The following is a 23,376-nucleotide window of genomic DNA, read 5'->3' as shown; positions in this document are numbered from 1 at the left end:
CACCCCGCCGCAGGGATTCGAACCGCCGACCTTTCGATCGGCAAGCCCTAGGCGCTGAGGCTTTAACCCACAGCGCCACCTGCGTCCCCAACAAAGTCTTATGGCACCTTAAAAACCTAACAAATTTAGTTCTGCATATTAGATTAATACAGATACCTTTATAAAAAAAACAAACATGCAGAATCAGGTGTTGGTTCTGAAACTGCATTTCTCACAAGACATCTCCAAGGTTTCCAATGACACTGATGTTCTCCTTGAAATTCTGTTTTTATTTTTATGCCTTTTGGGGGAAAAACATAATGATCCAAAGCAGCTCACACTGAAAACCTTTTTTTGTGTGTGTGGTAAACTCAGATAAACACTTTTGCATTGTCATGTGGTTCAAACATCTTAGCACTGTCTCACCATTGCCTTTTTAAAGGGGGGAGTGGGGTGCCTAAATAATGAAAAGTTGAAAGTAAATGGGGAGAAAAATAGTACATGTTGTCCTCAGCAGAAACAGGAACTCTGCCCTGGTAATTTAAGGTAAATGTAATAATGGGGAGTGGGATAGGGAGTGGAGGCATGGAAGGGTCAGAAGGTGCCATGAAATATGGTTAATGCAAAGCCCAAGAAATAGGCAGCCACACCAAAACACAGCGTGAATTTCCACTTTTGCTACAATTCTCCATCTTCTGCCTTCCTTAGGAGGGTGTGACCGACCTCTAACACAGTTTGCAAGAACACACCTTGAACAGCCAAGGATGCGACTTCTTCTCATCTGCAAAACAAAAATGCCACATTTTAAAACATCTTCTGATCCATTTTGCATGTTTTTAAAAGGTTCCCATGCACATGCAGGCACACAGAGCCACTTGACTTTAGAACAACACATTTTTATAACCTTTAACAAACATCTGCAGAAATTAAGCCTTGCATAAATTTTACAGCGTTGTGGCCCAAAACAACACACACACACACACACACACCTCCATACCACAGACTGGTATCTGTGCAACTTTTCACCTCTCATATACCTAGAAAATGGAGGGGCAAGGAAAGTCCAGCTTAAGAAGTGTTTGTGTGTGAATATTTCCCCCTCACTCTAGAGGTCAAGACCTGAAATTAGGTCACCTGCAGAGGCAAAAAGCCACATAATGGTGAATGGAGTGGTACGTGGCATAAAGGGTGGGACAATGGTTAATAGACTCCTCAACTTTTTAATTGCTTTACTGTAGCCTATGGGATCTGATGGGTCAGGATCACAGATAAATCCTGGATTAATTTCTTGCTTGACCAAATTGATTTCAAAGCCCAACAGATGGATGGCAGACACATTATCTGGATTATCAGAAATTCCACAGAAAAGCTAGATAATACCAATAGATCAAATTATCATTTGACTTTATGTGGTCGGCGCACATTATTTACCAAAATCTGGCTATTGTTTCAAATGCATTGTTCAAGCTTGGTTGGATGCTGTGCAAAATCCCTGGGTGTGACAAACTGAAATGCCAGCTCGATACATTCCTTATGCATTCCTCAAATTATTCAAATGTCATGTGAATTGTCTGCTTGGCTGATAGGCTTACAACAAGAGAAAGGTAGTGATGATGTTTTCATTATTATTTTTTTAAAAAGCCATGGGTAAGGCTGGCCATTTCTGAAGAGCTTAACACACAGGAAAATGAAAACATAAAAAGCATTGATATATAATAACAGAGAAGTGCCCCCTGTTGAATCAGACCAAAGGTCCATCATCGCCCAGAGATCTCTGCGTGTTGCTCAGATAAGCCTTGGTGTCCAGCCCGCTTCGGCTGCGCAGCTACCAGCCAGGCCTCCGGACTTCAAAGGCCACATTCCAAAGGCTCTGAGCAACACGCAGAGATCAGCAGCGGTAAGAGAAAGCTGCAAACATCAGTGTTTTCTTCAGTGTGCTTAAATAAAGTCCACTCAGGATCTTAGCAGCTAAAAGCAGTTTTATTTAAGCAGAAACTATCCATTATCTATCACAGCGAACAGCATCGTGAAAACACGTCCTCTCTCCTCAAAAGCGAAAGTAGAGAAAAAGAACAAAGGCTGGAGACTCTTGGATATGGCGCAGAATCTCCCCCCTCCCCATGGTAGGCAGGGCGTACATTCTGAGCTGTTTAACCCTGTAAGCTCAGGTTCTCCTCACAGGTCCATAATCGCCCAGAGAGTAGTCAGATGCCACTAGGGGGACCTTGGATAGCTCAACTGGTGGAGCAAGAGACTCTTAATCTCATGGCTGTGGGTTCAAGCCCCACATTGGGAAAAAGATTCCTACATTTCAGGGAGCTGGGCTAGATGGTCCTCATGGTCGCTTCCAATGCTACAATTCTAGGATTCTAAGCAGCAGATGAAGAAGGCAAGAGCTCTCTTTTTCACTGCCTGTTCACAGCGTCTCCTGCAAATGGAGGTGACCCATACCCACTGTGGCTAACAGCCATAAGATGAATGGTCAGCCTAGCCCAGAATTCTGTTGTTCGCAGTGGCCACTCAGATGCTTCCTACTGAAGCTTACGTGCAAGGCCTGAAGGTGATGATGACCAACCCCTGATTTTTGCCCTGCCCCTGGCACTTGGGTTTATACTGCCTCTGACCATGGAAATTCTATTTGCATGGAATTAACTTCCATGAGTTTATACTGAATACCCCTCCATCTCTGCTCTTGCGCCAGTTCATTTGGTTCAAAGGCTTCAGCTGGCCATGCAAGGTCCAAGCTGTCATGCCAATTCTCCTTGGAAGGAACTCCTTCTCCTGCCATTCCTAAAATGTGTCATGCCTGCTTTTTGTTTGCAAGACATGCCCCTTTCAGCCCATTAATGCCTTCTTGCTTGTTGACCAACATTTCCAAAGCAAGGTCCTTTGAGGGTCTCCCTCTCCCCTGACCAGCCTGCCAACTCATTAAAGATAACATGGAGGGGGTATCCTCTGTGTCCCACAGTGGAGTTCTGGACACCTTGGACCACGGTTGTCTTCCACTGGCTAGTGGAGACCTTTTTGTTCCAGCAGGCTGTTGCCTTCCTAGGCAGATAATGCTTTATCAGAAGATCATGTTCTTATCTGCCTTTGCTGTGTTTTGCTGATACTGCTGTCTTGCCTTTGATATTATGATTTCAATTATCGCGAGCCATCACAAATCATGCATATACATTAGAAAGGTGGGGTATAAAGCATTATATAAATAAATGAGGCATGTTTTCTTCCAGTTTTGCATAAGGACCAAACAGCATCAGCCCAGAAGGCTAACCAGTCCTTGGGGCCTTGCTGCTGCCTGCATAGGACCTATTCTTTGGGGTTGGGTGTTGTTCAGCTTTGCAAGCAGCTGATCTGAGCATCACACCCAGTTCTAGAGGTGGACCATCCTGTTCCACCACCTGAGGTGAAATGCTTGCCCACAGATTAAGAGGCAGGCATCAAGAAGGACCTGGGCTCCTCTCTCCAGACCTCTCTTTTCAAACAAGGGCTTCTGTCAGAAGTGTCTCAATTTCTTATCACATAATTCCATCCCTACAAGCGGCAATAAATAATTCATGTCCCCGGGTCTTTGTTGCGGGTCCCCAAACTGCCCGGCAAGGGGAGGCTGACAGCTGTGTCAGGGCAAGCGCTGAAGATCTGGCGTGACAAGGCGACTAACAAGTCGTCATCCCTCCCCCCCCCCCCCCGCCCAGTCAACGGGGAAAGTCGACAATCGCACAAAGTGTGAAAACAAAACCCTGAAATGAAATGAAGCTGTCCCTTTCTCTCTCTCTCTCTAGATGCTGGCTATGAGCTGATTTCCAGCCCCATAACCTCTGGCCACATTAGAGGACTCCCAGCCGCCCTCTCTATTCTTCACTCTCACCTGTCCATTTACGCCTGTCCACGGATCAATATGAGCAATTCTTGGAGAAATACGATGTTGCCATGACAACCAAGCTACAAATTCTCAGTGGGAAGCAACGAGCCCGATAGAAAACTCTCTGGAGGTTTCCTGACCGAGGAGGAGGAGGAAAGTTCTTTAAAATGCAGGAATGGACAGAGGCCAAGGCTGGGAAAATTCATGATTGCAAAGAGAGCAAGCCAGGCAGAGCTCTCAGATGCAGCGGAGAGGCTGTAGCAGTAAACATATTCTCTGGCGCACCTCTGCCTGTGGGCGAAATCTCCCTTAACTCCTCTGCTGCTGGCCTGACACCTCTTGGATTTCAAGCTGCACATCTCTGAGAGAGGGGGAATGGGCTCCATTTCAAGGGAGCTAATGGCAGAAACAATCAAAGCCAGAATATACATTTCCTTCAAAGGTAAACAGATCATGGAGAGTATTTGCAACTGCAGGCTGTTCGTTGTTACAACCAAACGAAGCCACAGGATATGCTCTTTTTGTTACTCAAATTGCTGACTTTTATTGTTTTTGAGCCAAATCTCAGAAGAAGCTCCTGCCCTTCTTTAACTTAAGTGTTGGTGCTAACCTTTAAAGCCCTAAACGGCCTCGGTCCAGTATACCTGAAGGAGCGTCTCCACCCCCATCATCCAGCCTATACACTGAGGTCCAGCGCCGAGGGCCTTCTGGTGGTTCCCTCATTGCAAGAAGTGAGGTTACAGGAAACCAGGCAGAGGGGCTTCTCGGTAGTGGCGCCCGCCCTGCGGAACACCCTCCCAGCAGATGTCAAGGCAATAAACAACTATTTTACTTTTAAAAGACAACTGTTTAGGGATGTTTTAAATGTCTGACACTGTACAGTGGTACCTCGGGTTACATACGCTTCAGGTTACATATGCTTCAGGTTACAGACTCCACTAACCCAGAAATATTACCTCCGGTTAAGAACTTTGCTTCAGGATAAGAACAGAAATCGTGCAGCGGCGGCGGCGCAGCAGCAGGAGGCCCCATTAGCTAAAGTGGTGCTTCAGGTTAAGAACAGTTTCAGGTTAAGAACAGACCTCCAGAATGAATTAAGTTCTTAACCCGAGGTACCACTGTATTGTTTTTAATATTCAGTTGGAAGCCACCCAAAGTGGCTGGGGAAACCTAGCCGAATGGGCGGGGTATAAATAAATTATTATTATTATTATTATTATTATTATTATTATTATTATGGCACAAGAAGAGTTGTTCCTCTTGCATTCCTGGGCAGCGCTAGAAACCAAGCCCAGCTCAGAGCAGGTAAATGGTGGCCGGCTCCTTTTCACCTCCCTCCTGGAGAATCCTGCGCTCTGAAATCCAATCGTGTAGCCCACAGCCTGAGGTGGGGTCTGAGATGACTTCAGGGACCTGACATGGATTTCAGGCTGCTGCACCCTTTCACTGAAAATTAAATCTCAGCAGTGCTCCTTGGGGAAGGATCAGGCCGCTCGGCAGCTGCCCTCTCAGCAGCACACATGCGTGGCTAGATTTGGGGAGCTTTTAACTAAGCTGACAGAACTCAGCTTATGGTTCACAGATTGGCACACAAAGATGTAGGAGAAGAAAATATATTGGTGGCAGGAGGGCAGGGGGGAGGGAATGGATGGACAAGGCTGCTTAGCCCTTTCATGAGTGAGAGACAGCACTCTGCAAATTCTCCGGAATACAGCCCTGGCCACCTGGGTCGAAGGAGGGACATGTCATAACTTCAGTACTTTGTGCACAAATATATATCGGTCCACAGGATGCTCCAGGAGATTCCCCCCTCTATTAAAATATTAGGAAAATACTATTAGGAAAAAGGTTGCATTGGGAAGAGAAGCACAAACAGCAGAAATAAATAGGAGGCTAAAATAATCACGAGCAGCTGTTGGAAAATTTAGCTTTATATCAAAAAAAAAAATACAACCTTAGATTTGAAAGCTAAAGTGTTTGATATGCACATTTTATCTGTGATGGAGCAGAGAACCGGACCATGACACAGAGAAACGTGAACAGCTTAAGAACGGCATAGCATGCCATAGAACAAGCCAGCTAAGAAAGATCATTAAAAGATAGAAAAGATAATAAATGGATATGACAAAGATCAAAAGTTGCAGATGTAGTGGGAAGTTAAAATGGACATATGCAGGACATGTGACGAGAGATGAAACAATGGAGAGAACTTGGCATCTATCCAAAGATGGATGTGAGAAGAGAGAGAAGGAGAAATACAGTAGTTGCTGATCTGGAGAAAACGGGAAATGCTTCCCATTAAATTTTCTCAAGAGCAGCATGATTGATAGTTGAACAGCGCCCTGGTCCTTTTTTTCTGGGAAAGAAGAGATCACTATCTGGTCCATCCAGCTTCTCATCTTGAGTCTATCACGAATTCTTATGGCAAACTTCTTCTATCAGCTTTGCCCTGCCTGGACCTGGATGAAAGGGGCTCCAAATTCTCCAGAGACAACTGGCCAGATGCAGGCACTGCCCCAAAGGAAAGCACATTGCCTTGACCCCTCTGCCTTGCCTGCTTTCTCACACGGCTGCACCAGGCAAGCACCTGGGATTCTCTCACCTGGATTTTCCGACTCTTCCAAGACCTGCCTCTCAGCCGTGTCTTTTCCTTCTTGGAGATCTGCAGGTGTTGTGCAGTTGTCACAACTGGTGGCAGCTAAAAGAAAAAAGAGAAGAACAGTAACACTCTAGCAAATAGCTAACTTTCTTTCAGCTGCTCTGTCTATGGTGAGGTCACATTTTCTTAGTTTGGATACTAAGCCCTCCCAATCCCAAATGTCTTAAGATTTAACAAAATAAATGGGAATATATGTCAAACCAGAAATGAAACAAATATGAAACCCTTCCTCTTCCTTCTCTTTCCCAGTATCTGCACCCAGCACAACTGTTTTCCCCAGTCACTGATACGCTCTAAGAACTGAGCCAGCTTTTAGGAATAAGAACTTATGGGGCAATGGAGAAAGAAGCACCACAGTGGAGGAGGTGCCCAACAATTTGCAGGGAAATTCATGGGGGAACCTGGGAGAAGGCAACATTCATAGCCTCTAGTGCATATATACCAACATATATTGTACGGGAAACAAACAAGATGAGAAAGAAATCCTAACATCTACATCTCTATACCGTGGTACCTTGATTCTAAAACTTAATCCATTCCAGAAGTCCGTTCCAAAACCAAAGCGTTCCAAAACCAAGGCACGCTTTCCCATAGAAAGTAATGCAAAATTCATTAATCTATTCCAGACTTTTAAAAACAACCCCAAAAACAGCAATTTAACATGAATTTTACTATCTAACAAGATCTAAAATGAAAGCAATAAACAATATACTGCAGTCACACAATCAATCAATAGGTGAACTGGGTTCCACACAGTCACACACACAAAGAGCCACAAAAATGCAAAATAAATAGCAAAAACAGACAGACCTCAGCGTAAAACGGAGCATGTTTGACTTCTGAAAAAAGTTCACAAACTGGAACACTTACTTCCAGGTTTGCAGTATTTGAGTTCCAAGTTGTCTGAGAACCAAGGCGTTTGAGAACCAAGCTACCACTGTATAAACTTTTTGCTGGCCTGCTGTCACACTGTGATAATAGTCTGAGCTGCCAAGGGGAGCAAGAGGCACATGGACTAAGCTGAGGTTCGGAAGACTGTCCTTCCAGGAATCCACCTCAGAGCCTGAATGGGTCACCTCAGGAGAAGGAGGAGAGGAGGGGGAGGGTAAATCTGATTGTTTTGCTGCTCTTAGCAGATCATAATTCTATTCAGGCTGCAACACAGCTAAGCACACCTTTTGAAAGTCAGGAGCATTTGGTAAACAGGCAAATCTATCTTGGTCTAGTGAAAGCATTCGGAAGCTTCTGGGAACAAAGTGAATAAATATAATTGTAAATTAGCAAGCACGGCTTATCACTTGTAGCTATAACTTAATTTAAGTTGTGTTACAAGCTCAGCAAGACTTCTGAGCAGCTTCAAATCTAATTCATCAAAACCATTTTCCCACCAAAGCTTGCAAGAAAACCATTAATGAAGTCTAGAGTGATTGTGTTCATTTTGACTTCTCTGTGAGGGAGCAGAATGCAAATATTCCCAGGTGAAACCTGCTCAAGGTTGCTCCACATCTCCAGAGGAACTCAATAGCTGCACTGTATCATTTGAGAGATGCTGAAGGCCTCATGCAGTGGCACAGATCAAAGGACGGCTGGGAAATCACAGCTGGAAGTGAGCTGTAAGGCTCTTTTGGTCAGTGGCTCAGTCCTGGTACTGGGGCACTTGGTAATCTGGTGGTGTAGTTTTTAAAAGGTAGGGAGGTTACTGAAATGTAGAGTTGTGGTCTGATGTGTAGTAAGCTCTTGCTGTTATACTGATTAAATGTCAGCGTCTTCATTACAATTTTTGGAGAGCAGATTAAAGAATTAATACCAGAGGCCCTGAAATTAGGACTCTGAAGTGAGTAGAGCACCATATGGCAGTGGGGAATATCTCTTAGAGACACCGACATAGATGGGGTCAGCCAGGAGACTAGTGTCAACAGTTAGCAAGGGCAGAGCGGCAAACACCAACAGGCACTCTGTGTAATTTCCAGAGAGCAAGATGACCTTTCTTCCTCCTTATGGATACAAAGACCATATCTGACAGCTGCACATGGCCTGAATGAAGTCAGAGAGATAGAAGAGGAGAAGGGGAGCATGTTAACCCCTTATTAGACACCCACTGCAGTTAGGAAGTGACACATGATTCCAAGAAGGCTGAATTCGAGCCTTGGTTACCTATGTCTATAACATGGGATTAATGTGACACCAAAACACCTCATGTATGTTCTATATAAAGCAAGTATGACAAAGTCATCAGCCCCCCTACCTCCTGAGAACGCATGTCACCAGGAGGTAGTTCCATGAAGCCAGACCCCCGACTGCCCTTCACCACTGCCATCCACAGATGCCAAGGGCGCAAGCTCCAAAGCCATATAATGCCAAATCCCCACTCATGTTGGTGCAGTCAAAAGCCCCCAAAGCAGCCTTTCTCAACCTGTGGGTCCCCAGATGTTGTTGAACTGCAACTCCCATCACCCCTGGCTTTTTTTAAAAAAATAATATTTATTACTTTTAAACACTACAAAAAAAAAGTGAAAGAGAAAAGAAGAAAAAAGAAAACAATACAATACAATGTATAAACACTGCACAACACAACACTAACACAATAAACTAAATAAAGCCAAACAAAAACAATTTAAAACACACATCATACAATTTCAATGTCATACCCTTCACTTACTTGTTTCAACGACCTCCTCATACCTCCCTTTTTGTATTCCACTTCTGCTAATTGTCTCAGCAATTCCTCTCCATCTTTCTGTTTTCTGTCCTATATTTATCTTAACATATTCTAACCTCATTTTTCCCTCTTCTCCCTGGTCTCGGATTCTGCCAGTCATTTCCGCCAATTCCATACAGTCCATCAACCTGGTGATCTTCTGTCCAAGGCTCTTAACTCTTTTCCAAGTCCCTTCTGCAAGTCTTCTTCGTGCTTATACAGGAACTTTGCTTTGTCTTCTACTGATCTTATTTTTATTTTCCTTCCTTTGAGGCTGAAGAGCAGATCTCGGGGAAACTCCCTCCTAAAGATGATTTTATTCCTTCTCGACAGGGCAACCAAATCTCCATAGTTAGACCTAAGATCCAAAAGGTATTTCAGAACGTCTTTAAAAATTTCCTCTCTTGACTGTTGTTCTTCTAAGTTCTTCTGGTAGTTCCAACAGTCTCTTATTTTGTTCTTCTCTTTTTTCCCTCCTCTTCCAAGTCTGAAGGCCCTCACAATTTTAGTCTCTTCTTGACCCAAGTCCAGGTCCCAAGAAACAGCAAATTCCTGTGTGAGGAAGTCCATCAAATCCAGTTCAAGAGGGGCTCTGATCCTCAAAATCTGTTTTTCTTTAGATTCAATCATGACAGGCATCAACTTATGATCATCAAGTTGCATCTGTGAGGCTGGGACTCTTTCTCTCTCCAATTGTGTTACTTTAGGTTCAACGGCAACAGCTTTCTCCCTAGCCTTCTCTGCAGTTTGCAATGTCAAAGTAGATTCCTGTGTCAATTTCTGGATAGTTTCTATATTGATGTTCACCTTTTGTCCCAAATTATTTATACTTTCTATATTTAAATCCAGCTTCTTGTGAAGCTGTTCCAGTGAGTCATTTATCTTACATAATGCAGCCACTAAGGCCTCTTCTGTCAACATTCTTAACCGATTCAAGGTCAGTCCCAGAATCTCACAGTTTTTTATCTTACAGCTGGAAATTCCCCCAGCTCAGCTCTTATAACAGTTTCAAAGGCTTCCTGCTGGGCGCACAAGGCTTGCAGACACTCACCCGAAGCACGGGGAGCCCTCTGGAGGGCTCCGGGTGCTTCGGGCGGCAAGCTGCCGCTCCAAGCCTTGCGCGCCCGGCGGGAGCTCCTGCCGGGCGCGCAAGGCTTGCAGACACTCGCCCGAAGCACGGGGAGGCCTCCGGAGGGCTCCCTGTGCTTCGGGCAACAGGCTGCCGCCCCAAGCCTTGCGCGCTCGGCGGGAGCTCCTGCCGGGCGCGCAAGGCTTGCAGACACTCGCCCAAAGCATGGGGAGCCCTCCGGAGGTGCGCACCGATGCCTCTCACTCTCCAGGCTTCAGCGAAAGCCTGCATTCGCCCCATAGGACGCACACACTTTCCCCCTTCATTTTTGGAGGGGGAAAAGTGCGTCCTATGGGGCGAAAAATACGGTAGTTTCAATTTTCAGTTACTTTTACTCCTTTTTAAGAGCAGACGGAGAGAATTGAAACAATGTATCTCTCTTATTTAGCTAGCTGTCAGCGAACGTTCTATTCACTATCAATGAACAATCCAAAAACGTCAATCTTACTAGCAGCCCGTTTCCAGGTTCGGAGCGGTGATTTTAACTTTCTTCGCTCTCTCCTGCAGGCACACACAATCCAAAACTTCCCCCCTCTTCTCCTGCTTCCAAGGGGGGTTTGATGTTTTCTACCGATGGAAATTTAGTCCTTTACAGTAGGCTTTCCAAGACTTTAGCTTACAGTCTCTTTGTTTCAGTCTATTTACAAAAGGGGAAGGCGGACTTCCTGTTTTGAACCTCCCCGTTTCGGTGCCAAATTTAAAAATCCAATTCTCTGCTCTACTCATGGGTAGTTGCTTTAAAATCAAATTGTCCACAGGAAAAAGTCAGCGCTCTCCGGCAACAGCTATGCGGCTTCACTCCGTGGAAGAAGCAGTCAATTTGAAGCACCGCGCCACTCACCCCACGTCGCTCCAGATCCCCGAAACCAGGTTTCCCTGTGAGTGGGGGAGGCGCAAAAGGTGCCAGCCGAATCCCACGTTCACAGGCTTCACCCGCCTGTGATTTTTAGTGGGTCTCCGCCTTCGCCGTGGCGGCCAGACCCAGATTTTCCATGAGGCAAATTCCTCCTGATCAGAGGAATTCCGCCATTACCGAAGGCGCCAACCCGGAAGTCCCCCATCACCCCTAGCTAGCAAGGCCAGAGCTCAGGGATGATGGGAGTTGTAGTCCAACAACATCTGGGAACCTACAGGTTGAGAACCGCTGCCCTAAAGCAATCAGGTCCCTTTTAAGGTTAATAGAGACCATACTGGGGCCATAAGCCAAAACCCTCCTTTGGGCTCAGTTTAGCTAGAGCTCTCCATGGTGCTGATAAGTACTTCTCTGCTCTGTGTGTTTGAGACCTGGCATTCCACTATGATCTGACTACACATTTTGGAGTACAAGACACCTGTCCACTGACTTGCTTTTCTGGACTTTTGACTCTGGCTCTGCTCATTAGACCCTGGGTGGATTTGGCTTCTCTGGAACCAGGGCCCAGCTGTGCCCCCCAACCAACCCCCCCAGCAGGGTCTTCTGCCTGAAACAGGACACTGGAGTGCAAGTGTAACCTGTAAATGAAATTTAAATGGCTAAAGGAATGACTCACAGGATCCCGAAGGCAATAAGCAAAGGAAGTTCCAGCTGAGGCTTTGCTGGCACCGTATCATCCCAGGCCAGTGCCATTGCCTGGGCAGTGGAGACTGCAAAATGGAGGAAGATCCATGCCAATTATGCCTGAAGCACAATCCAGATCTATGTAACACATTAAATTTTGAGCCCATTTGATTGGGAGAGGCTGAGGGACCCCTTAGGTCTTATTCAATTCTTAAGGAGGGGTCTTATATATTTACCCCTTCAACGTGCTCAGGCATACCGTCCAGTGATCCCTCTTCCCAGAGCAACCCTGTAGACAAGATAAGATGACTGGCCAACCAACCCAAAACCACACTGGGAGCTTCACAAGTGGGGGTTTGAACCCAGCTCTCCCCAGTTCAATTCTGATCCTCCAGCCACAACACCACACAGCTGATCCAGTTGCAACTGATGACCCTACTGTGGATGGGGTGGCAGTTTCCCCCTAGATTTCAAGAGAAGATGACTTGTTCATTAGGGAAGTACAGATTTTCTGACAGCCATTGTACTCCTAAGAGGAAGCACCTGCTCCTCTCATTAGAAGAGTTTGGATTTGATATCCCGCTTTATCACTACCCTAGGGAGTCTCAAAGCGGCTAACATTCTCCTTTCCCTTCCTCCCCCACAACAAACACTCTGTGAGATGAGTGAGGCTGAGAGACTTCAGAGAAGTGTGACTGGCCCAAGGTCACCCAGCAGCTGCATGTAGAGGAGCAGGGAATCGAACCCGGTTCACCAGATTATGAGTCCACTGCTCTTAACCACTACAACACACTGGTGGTTAGCTGGACTCTGGCACCTACAAAATGCAAAGGGGACAAGAAACAGCTCTCATAATTAAGGCTTTGTAATGAATTTGAAACTGGAATTGTTTTGTTTTAAATATATGTCACCAACTGCATATGTAAATTTGAGGTGTTGTACAGGAAGTGATTCATGCATGAAAATAAATAAACAGAGCAACTAAAGCCAAACTCACTTTTTTGGCCTGCAAATGTGGGCAAAGTGGAGCACAATTAATAGATACATTTGTAATTTAAAAAAACAACAACAGTGGCAGCACAAGCTGCTGAAAAACTGGGATGATGAAGGGGCCACGGTGTGAGCCTTCTTCGCATGCTTTTGTTATCTGTCTGCTGCCCTAAGCTCTGCAAAACTGTTGGGATCATCTCCTCAGATTAGAGGCTCTAGCTCCAAGATGTTTCAGCAACTCCCAATCCAATTAAACAGAAGTTAAATATACAGAAGGGTCTATTGAGCCCAATCATCTCCATTTTTTTTAAACTGAAAAACCATGTAATTGTAGGTTATACAAGAACTTAATCTGACTTAAAACCTAATATCAACCTGCTGCTTTATAAGTGCACTTGGTTAAGCTGGCTTGTGATACTGGTGTGCTCAGTTTGGGGGTCGTCATTATCCTTTATTAAATTACTTGTAATCCTAAAAGCCTGTGACTGGGTCTAGATTTTTGGCAAAGATCCAGGGATTTCCCTTCTCAGAGGATGGGCTGATTGAACAGACCTCTATGGCAAGTCTGAAGTTTCTGAGTGAGCCACAGAGCAGAGTTTGATCAGCCAGCCCTGCCAGCTAAGGGGCTCCACCTTATGAGATCCTATTTGACCATCACATGACATGGGAGGGATGTGTGTGTCAGAATATGACTGGGTTTAACTGCCAACCTAGCAGTTCGAAAGCACGTCAAAGTGCAAGTAGATAAATAGGTACCACTCCGGCGGGAAGGTAAACGGCGTTTCCGTGCACTGCTCTGGTTCATCAGAAGCTGCTTAGTCCTGCTGGCCACATGACCCAGAAGCTGTACGCTGGCTCCCTCGGCCAATAAAGCGAGATGAGTGCCGCAACCCCAGTCGTCCACGACTGGACCTAGTGGTCAGGGGTCCCTTTACCCTTTTAAAATAATTTTCACCAAACCTCCTTCCAGCTTTGGAGAAACCCATTATGGAGGAGGGACTCTTTCAAATGCCAAGTATGCCTCAAAATGAACAAGGCATTTAAATGGTCTGGAGTGACTTGTTTAACAGCAGGAGTGTTATATTATGCACAGCCCTTGACTGCAGACTAAAATCATTTTCATTTCACATACTAAGTCTCATAATGAATTGGTGGCATTTAGGGAATAGAATACTTATTTGGTTTCAGTGCTCTTTTAAAAGAAGTCCCTACTTTATGTAAATGGCAATGTGATCTTTAATTCTACTGTCATCTGTGCTGGCAGGGTGGGGTGGGGAATATATATATAAACACACCAAAACAGCCTGGGGGTGTATTCAAAGGACATCAACAGCAAGCAGAATTACAGGACTGGAATCTTCTTTCCCTTTTTCCCACCCCAAACAAAGCTTTCAATGCTGTTTCCACAAGCAGGAGCTGATGCTGCTGGATTTATTGGGGGGGCCAGGCTTTATGTGTTTTGGGGAGGCAGAACTGAATTATCTGTGACACATTTGGTCAGTTAGTTAAGTATTTTATTTATTTACTTGGTTTAGGTGTGGCAGCTGCCCCCCTGCCATGCCCATATGCTGGAAGCAGAGACCAACATTTCCCTGCCTTCCCAGCCAGGGCCCCTCCACCAACCATCTACCACCCCCACGAGCACACATTTTTCTGGCCCTTAATATAGGCCCCAAGCAGAGTACGCCAAAGAAGAAAGAGAAGAAAACAAAGAAGAGAGATGACAACCAGAAAGAAAGAAAGAAAGAAAGAAAGAAAGAAAGAAAGAAAGAAAGAAAGAAAGAAAGAAAGAAAGAAGAGATAAAAAGAAAAGAAACAGCAAGTAGAAAGGAAAGCGAGAGAGGAAAAAAGAAGAGGAAAAAGAGAAAAGGGAAAGAAACAATAAAGAAAGATAAAAAGGACTTTTTCCATCTGCCAGTTACTTAAAAAAAAAGAACAAAATATTTAAGACATTCAGTCCATGATAAAATCTACCTTCTCTACTTTCTGTTAAACCATGTTTATTTTAAGTGTCTCAAAATCATTTGATTCCTCTCTGACTTTTGACACCAGTTTCAGGGCAAACCCATTTAGTTATTGTTTCCCCTCCCAAGGACCCAGGGAGGCAGGCCAGGACCAGTATTTTCCAGGACTAATGAGGAACTGAACCACAGAGAGCTGGGATGGAGCTGGAGGGAGGGAAGGAGGGAGAGAGCAAGAGAGCACTTGCAAGACTGCCTTATAGATGAAGATCATTGCCCCCGCCCCCAGCTTGGGCAACTTAAGCTGCTCCCAAATGCCCTGATTTTGTCTCCATTCATCCACCGTGTTGCAAAGGGATTTGATCCAATTCATTTGGCTGTTAATGCAGCTGACTTGACAACTAGCCTCCTGTTAATTCTGGTGAAGAGGCAGATGTGTTGAGACCAGGCAGCGATCTCTCCCAAATCAGCATGAGACAGCAGGCTGTGACATCAGGAATTGATTTTATTGTAATTGCCAGAACCCAAGAAAGGCCTACGGAGATGGGGAACAGGACATATGATCCAAAAACTAGGGTGGGGAGCTAGTGGTCTTCTAGATGTTGTTGGACCTCCATCACCCCCAGCAGTCAGCAACGGCCATGGTCAGGGAGGAGGATGGGAGGTGTAGTTCAACAACAGGTGCCCCAACACAGCCTTTAAATTAATGTCAAACTTGAGGCCAGCCCAAGATATTTTGCTTCCTCTAGCAAATGGGGACTCCATCTCAAGTCAAGGTGAATATGCTGAACACGACTCAACTTATTTTGGAACCTGATGCAGAAAACCCAACAGGCTCTTCTCTTTTTCCCTGGCAATAAAATTACAATAATAAATGGAATAATCAATAATTTGCTGTCTTTTCATAATATGCCAAATCAGCTGCCTGAGGCAGTCACCTTATTCTGCCTAATAGTACAGCTGTCTCTGTTCAAACTGCAAGTGGTTCATAAGCAGAGCCTTATAAACATGCAAACGTACATATCTCATGAAGCGAGCTGTAGTCCAAAATGCTTACACCACAATCAATGTGTTAGTCTTTAAGGTGCCACAAGACTCTTGGTTGTTCATCAGACTTACGAGCTGTATGCAAGAAGATTAGCCTTACAAGCAGACAGAGCAGGGATCTCTGTTGAGGATCAGAGCAATGAGCATGAGACTTCCATCTGATTCAAACTGAGAGCTCTCTTTGAGTTTTATCAAAAGCCAGAGGAGGCTTAAGCAGCTGTCATCTGCAAAATGTCATCATAGTGCATCATCATAGGGACACTGTGGTGGTCAACTGCCACAACCGTCAGTGTCAAACAGTAAAACTTCAGACCATGGAGATCTGCAAAGACTTGGACTTGATCTATAACTACAAACTATCTATCATATCTATCAATCTACTGAATCACTCAGTAGATTTGCAGGTGAAGCAATACACAGACTCCATGGCGCTGCAATTATTTTCAAAATACATATTTGGCAAGATGTATAAATCGTTGTGCAAGAATCTTCAGGTTACTGTGCCTATGACTAAGTATATACAAGTAAACACCAATTTAGAGCAGTGATAAAATAATCAATCACACAAGAAACCAGCATTTGGTTACAGTTCCTCCAACCAACCAGAAGACACCCCACCTCATTTGGCCTAGTGGAGAAAAGGTCAGAAAGCAATTTTGAATAATAAACGAGACCTCCTGACCTCCTGACCCAAGTCTGGCAGGGTCAGTGGCAGCCCTTTTCACCAAATGCTGATGGCAGAGACACAGACAGCTCCACTAATGAGCTCCTGGATAGAGCAATTGCCAATCTGGAGGTCACTGGCCTGCTGCTTCACAGGAAGAGTAAAGTGATGCTCTATTTGGCTGAAAGTGGAAGCCAAGGGGGTCAAGGAAATCCGGAATGTTGTTGTTCCTCCTAAGGCCAATCCCAGTGTGGGCATGATCTCATGAGGAGGTAGCACGTCACCAGGTCCACTGGAGAAAGATCACTAGCACAAATCTGCAATGCTGCCTTAGCTCCCACTCAGTGTCATGAACTGGCTAGATGCAGAGGAATGGTGGAAGGCACCAGTGGGGGAACCCCGAGAGAAGGAGGCTCAGAGCCTGTGGACTGGTAAGTGGATGATGATTAGTGGTCAGAGGCAGAAGACTGGGAGGTGTTGGTGTTGGAAGAGGTAACAGGGTTTAGTGAGCAGGGAGATGCTGTGGCAGAAAGAAGTGCAGAAGCAGAAGTGGAAGCAGAAGAGGAGAGAGGCCAAGAGGCAGAGACGAGTTAGGCTGGTGAAGATACCAGGGTGTCTCCCTCTCCTGCTACAGCAAGCTCCCCTTCCCCCAGTATCCCAGGACCAAGAGAGGTATCAAGTGGAAAGAGAAAAGACAGGGGCCTGTGTAGTCTCAGATTGCTTGGGAAGCACCCTGGTGAGGAGGAGATTTAGTCAGGTGGGGGAATATGAGGAACTTCAGTCTCCACAGTTGCCTTGTAGGCGCAAGACCTACCAAGAAGAGTTGCCGAGCTCATTAGGCCTGGCACTCATGAGCAAGTCTTGTTTCTTCTAATAGAGTTGAGTTCACTTACTCAGTGTGATTTTTTGCTGGTTAGCTCCTTGATGCTCAGCCTCTTCATCCCACATGTGTCAGGAAGAGACTGACAGGCTCTTTGTAATCTTCTTGAGTTGGGTCAGATCCGGGGATCAGCTAGAAACCTCAGGGAAGCCCAGCACTGCAGCAGAATGGAAATAGCTGCATCCACACCCACACATACCATATTAGTCTCCAGCCAAACATTAAACATCAAATGGTCTCAGCTCCTGTAATTTCTATCTATATAATCACTGTGATTAAGGTGATTTAATTAAGGTAAGTTGTCCATCGAGTTCAGCATCCTGCTTCTTCCTACAGCAGCCAGCCACAGGCCCAAATGGAAGACCCTCAAGGATATGAGGGCAACAGGCCCCCTCCTGTTGTTTCCCCTTCAGAAAATGCCATTCAGTGGCACACACATCTCATGAACCAGGAAGTCCATCCATGTGGTCATAACGTGCCTCTTGCATGAACTTGTCTAATTCCCTTTTCAAAGCCACCTGACCTTGTGGCCGTAGACACACCATGTGGCAGTGCATGAATGAGTGTGAAGATTGACAAAAGTGACACTCCTCTCTGCCCACTGTTTATGCACCATGCCTGATTTTACATCCTTCCACCATGTCCTCTCTTAGTTGCTTTGTTTTCTAAACCCAAAAATCCCCAAACGCTTTGGCCTTCCCTGCTACAGCAGATGCTCCAGCTTCCCATAGAGGGGAGGATTTTCTAAATGCAGATCTTCAAACTAGAATAACTACTATATTTTAAAAGTTCCCTGTCTCCTTACTATGGAACCCCTAAGCCTCATTAAAGCGATTTGTAGCAGTTTGTTTTCCCCTTGTGGTTTAGGTCATTTGTGCGTGCCCCCACCCCGCAAGAGTTCTGGTTCTTTTCCAGATTTCTGACCTTCTTGAATCTGAAGCCAAGCGCATTTGCAGACAGCTGCAACACGAGAGCCTCCTCGTCCTCCCCTGCCATTGACCTTCAACCTGATCTGAAAGAGCCACCTTCTTTCTGAGAGAGAAGTTATTCATTTACTGTAATAGCCTCCTGAGCAACGGCTGGCAATTGTGCCCAGATGGGATTCTGTGGGGCTTCCAGCTCCAGAACCAGCAGGAGGCTGCAGTTGGATCAGCTGGGGCTGCAAAAGTTGATCTTTAAAAATATGACTGGTGTGTGAAATTAAAGGAAATGAGTGTTTGTTTCAGTGCAAGCAGGGCGGGAGGAGGGATTAAAAACAACAGTTCCTATCATTTTGCCTGCGTCTATTCTCCACTTACTGTTCCTAAGCGGAAATCTAATCTTCTCTGTTGGGGACAAATGGGGAATCTGCAGTGCAGCTTTTCCGCTGGGCCAGATATATAAATGCAGTGGCTCTTTCATTCAAAAGTGCAAAGAAATGAAATGGACTGGATGGGGGGGAGGGGGGAGGAAGCACCAGCTCTGCAAAGCCGAGCTGCAGGTGGCGATGGAGGAGACAGTTTGTGAGCCATGGAGGGCATTTATCACAACCCCTAGACAAGTTATTGAGCTGTCTGTGAAAAACAGGAAGAGTTCTCGCAGAAGGCAGTGGCTGAGGCCCTTGATTGATAGAGTGAGATGATGCAAAGCTGTCTGATGGCCTCTCTGTGAAATAACGCAGGGAACTCAAGGTCTTTCTTGACAATCCCTGACCACAGATGAACAGCTACTTTATTACAGCGCAGGGAAAGGTTGCACCTTGCTCCAGACTCACCCACCCGCCGATGCACACAGTTAACTTCGCCAACAACCCCCTGTGCGTTTAAGGGGTCTGCAGACTTCGTAGGATTTAAAGGGACAGCAGATTGCGTTGGTTCAAAGGTGGGATTCTTCCCCCCCCCCCCCCCCATGCAACGAAAGTACCGGTAACTGGAAATAATATAGTCAATCTGTACTATGCTGTTCTGGGACCAGGCAAGAATATCGGGGAGCTGTGCTTACACCTTCTGAAACATTGACATTGTCAGCCTCTATGACATGCAGGGTTTTTATTTGTCTTTAAGCCATTTTACAATACAGTGGTACCTCAGGTTAAGTACTTAATTCGTTCCGGAGGTCTGTACTTAACCTGAAACTGTACTTAACCTGAAGCACCACTTTAGCTAATGGGGCCTCCTGCTGCTGCCGCGCCGCCGGAGCACGATTTCTGTTCTCATCCTGAAGCAAAGTTCTTAACCTGAAGCACAATTTATGGGTTAGCGGAGTCTGTAACCTGAAGCGTACCACTGTAGAGAGTGATACCTAAGGGACACCATAAAGGGATCTTCCAAGGCAGAGGTGAATCTCAAGTTTCTGTGCTGCAGCTCCAGTGGCATTGATTTCAGGAACTCCTCGCAAGTCACTTTGGATGTTGTGGGGCATGTCTTCTGGGGGGGGGGGCTCTTTTTGCTAACTCCACTCCACTTGGTGGGGGTCAGGGGGGCTGCATCAGGCCTCCAGACTAGACCCCTATTTTAGAGTAATGGCTCTGTGAGCAAGTCAAGTCCTTGACTGGCATATCTCTTAGCACACACTGTTGTCCCTTTTGCAATTTATGACTGGAAATTTTAGCTAAGAGAATTCAACAAACAAGAATTTTAATGGGCTCTACCAGCTTGATTTTGGGAAACACAGGTGGACACAGCAGAGAAGGCACCTTAACTGGCTGGCTGGCTTGCTGCTCCAGTGGGTTGTTGGCAAAGTTAACTGTGTACATCGGTGGGTGGGTGAGTCTCTTGGTGCCTCTTCTCATTCCTCGGAGCAGTGAGACAATGGTCACATCAAATCACCTTCCAAGCAGCCGAGCTGTCACCTGCTTCAAGCTCTGTTCCTAGCTTCAGCTCCTCTGGCACACAACCATTCTTAAAACCCATATGCTGGAGAGCACAGCCATTTGGATCAGGCCCAAGGAAGAAGACCCCCAGTTTGACCTGGGAAGGAGAGGACGACTGGGAGCTTCTAAGAGAAATGGAGCCATAAACTGCTGCTGTTATGCTCCTGCAAATGACTCATAATGGCTGAGAGGCAAGTGGGCTTCCCCAGGTAGGACCTGAAGCTGGCAATCCTAAACCGTCAGCTCTGCTCATGCTGGTTATGGCACAGAAGAAAGGCATTCCCTTTCAAGATGCATTCTAAAAAGGCAGTTCATGATCTAGCAAAGGCAAAATGTCAGGGGGAGAGAGAAATGGATGAGGCTCAGCAGTGGAGACAGACAGAGGTTAGCTGTGGAAGGAGAGCAGCAGCCGAGGTACGGCGGAAGGAGCTTCCCATCTCCAGTTTCTGTTTGCTTGTTTGTAATTTATTTTTAGAGTTTCTAGCGGAATGGATTGACGGGTGCATTATGTGCAGCAGATATCAGGCCCACGTGGGCAGGTGCTTAGTTGAGGTTTTCAAAAATGCATGGAGTGCACAAAGCACAGATCTTGATGACCCCACCAAATGTCAGGTGGGCCAAAATCTGTGCAATGCTTTCAGATGCCACAACGCAACACCAGGTCTAGTCATGTTCGCTAGATGAAGGAACTAGAAGCAGCAAGTTCGGCAGCAAATCTAAGCATAAAAAGTTCAGGGCAACTTGGCTTCTTCTTCTCTTGCCCAGCCCCCATTGGGAGAAGATAGTAAGATAAGTGTAGGAAAGCAGGAAGGCCCCAAATACCCCCCATAAGACCTCAGCTCCGGCTTTTAGTTATTTCTTCTCTACCCTTGTGCTTGATTCAGAAAGCACAACCAGTGCAAATTGCAGCAGCTTCTGGGAGTGGGGCACCCAGCTTTACCCATCAGCATTGAAAGTTCTATTAGCTACTGAGCCAAGTTCAAGGTTTAGTTCTCAACATTTAAAGCCCCATTTGGGACCAGGATACTTAGTACAGACCAAGCCAGTCTCTAAGATCTTCCCAAGTGGATAGTCCTTGGTGGACTGCCACTTGCTGATGATGTGTAAGTGAGCCTCTGGAATGCCCTCCATCGGGTAGTTTGTGAGACAGTCACAGTAACAACCTTCAATGCCTCTTAAAAACTTAGGTTTATCTAGGTTCATGTTTCCCAAAGTGGGCGATACTGTCCCCTGGGGGGCACTGGAACGATCCAGGGGGGCGGTAGTAGCCTTGGGTGAAATTGGGGAGGCATTGCATAAAAATAAGGGTGGTTGGGATCTCCAAAGAATTGATGCTTTTGAATTATGGTGTTGGAGGGGACTCTTGAGAGTCCCATGGACTGCAAGAAGATCAAACCTCTCCATTCTGAAGGAAATCAGCCCTGAGTGCTCACTGGAATGACAGATCCTGAAGCTGAGGCTCCAATACTTTGGCCACCTCATGAGAAGAGAAGACTCCCTGGAAAAGACCCTGATGTTGGGAATGACGGAGGGCACAAGGAGAAGGTGCCACAGAGGAAGAGATGGTTGGACAGTGTTCTCGAAGCTACCAGCATGAGTTTGACCAAACTGCGTGAGGCAGTGGAAGACAGGAGTGCCTGGCGTGCTCTGGTCCATGGGGTCATGAAGAGTCGGACACGACTAAACGATTAAACAACAACAATAACAGTGTTATTTGTATGAGAGAGTTGTGTTTTGTTTTTACCAAGTTTCATTGAATGTTGTGTGTTTATTGTTTTGTTACATCAGGTGGGATAATTTTAATAAATAAATAATAGCTATCGGGATCATTCACCTTTCCCCAAAACCACCCACCAGAGATGGAGAGCAGTCAACACCACCTTTTACAGTGGCACTTCCTGTGCCTTGGCATCCAAAGTGTTGCTGCTTCCGTGTGGAGTTTCAACAATATTGTAGCAGAACCGTATCCTTTCTAATGTTTTGGATGAGCCTGGTATGGCGCCTGCACAATTGGATTTTGTGTAAAAATACACAACAAATCTGATTTCTGTTGCATTAAGGAGTTATGTCTGGTAAAATATATGAAGCAAAGAATGAAATAAGCTGCAGTTCTACAGAGTCTTCCATTTTGCTTCCTTCAATACTTGACCACTAATATTAGAGAATATTGGATCAAGGTACAGTTTTAAGTGAATGTCTATGAGATGATACAGTAGCCAAGTTAAACCACAGGTTGGATGATAAAATACAAAATTGAGTTGTGTTCCTTTACAGGAAAGGGCTGTAATATGAAACAAGGGTGTAATGTCTTTCAGTGATGCATATTCCATAAGAGGAGGAGGAGGAGAAGGAGAAATGTGCTGGCAGGGACCTCTACCGAGGCAGTTCAAGTGCACAGTACTTCCATGGAACAATCATGGCTAAGGACCGTTGTCAAACTGTTTCCTTCTCTGTGAATTTGCCAAATCCCTTCTTTAGAGCCACTGAAGTAAAGTGGCCTTCACCACTTCTGGTGGCAGGAGAAATCTCACACCTCAGCCGCTCAGAATACTCCGCCTCTATTCTGCCACATCCCCTTTCTGTAGCCAAGGAAGAACCTGAGAGTGAACACAGATATTCACCTCCGCATAAGAAGATTGGCAGGCCATGGCTCAGTGTAGGAATGACAGTGGCCCAGGTCCCTCCTAGTCACCTTTTCTATTAGGACATTAGCCACAGGGGGAGGGGGCACCATTTGCCTAAAATGGGAGGGTACTTATGGGTGAGGCTTGTGGATTTCATTAAGGTCCCCTTGAGCTCTGGCTCGAATCAGCTTGGCTAATGAGAACTTACAGCACCTAGACAGGGTTCTTTTAACATACCAGTGTTGACTCGGTAACTGAAGACAGAGTCATGCCAATTGGCCCAGTTGGGTTTTGTGCAAAGACCAAACGGCAGATGAAAGGATCACCAAGCCCAACTATCCTCATCCTCAAGCAGGACACCTTATGCCTGAAAACATACAACATGGATCCCTCTCCAGCCTTGGTAGAAAAATAGCTAAGGAAGGGAAAGGAAGAGATTCCAGGAAAGAAGGAAATTGCTTATATATTTCAACAAGTTTTTTCTAATGTATTAGC

General features: G+C 45.7%; 1 protein-coding gene across 1 annotated transcript in view; it reads right to left on the bottom strand.

Annotated features, from left to right (window-relative positions):
• Positions 1-256: 256 nt before the first annotated feature.
• WDR72 (WD repeat domain 72) overlaps positions 257-23,376 on the bottom strand; it is an 82,359-nt gene continuing 59,239 nt past the window's right edge. Inside the window, exons 19-20 of the mRNA XM_079953204.1 lie at positions 6,444-6,539; positions 257-760 (exon numbers count right to left, since the gene is read on the bottom strand). Coding sequence (XP_079809330.1) covers positions 705-760; positions 6,444-6,539 — 152 coding nt within the window. The 3' untranslated portion in view covers positions 257-704. The remainder of the gene's footprint in view (positions 761-6,443; positions 6,540-23,376) is intronic.

Source organism: Podarcis cretensis (genome assembly GCF_951804945.1).
Source record: "Podarcis cretensis genome assembly, chromosome: 14".
NCBI classification, from domain to species: domain Eukaryota; kingdom Metazoa; phylum Chordata; class Lepidosauria; order Squamata; family Lacertidae; genus Podarcis; species Podarcis cretensis.
This window is presented reverse-complemented; position numbering and strand designations above follow the sequence as displayed.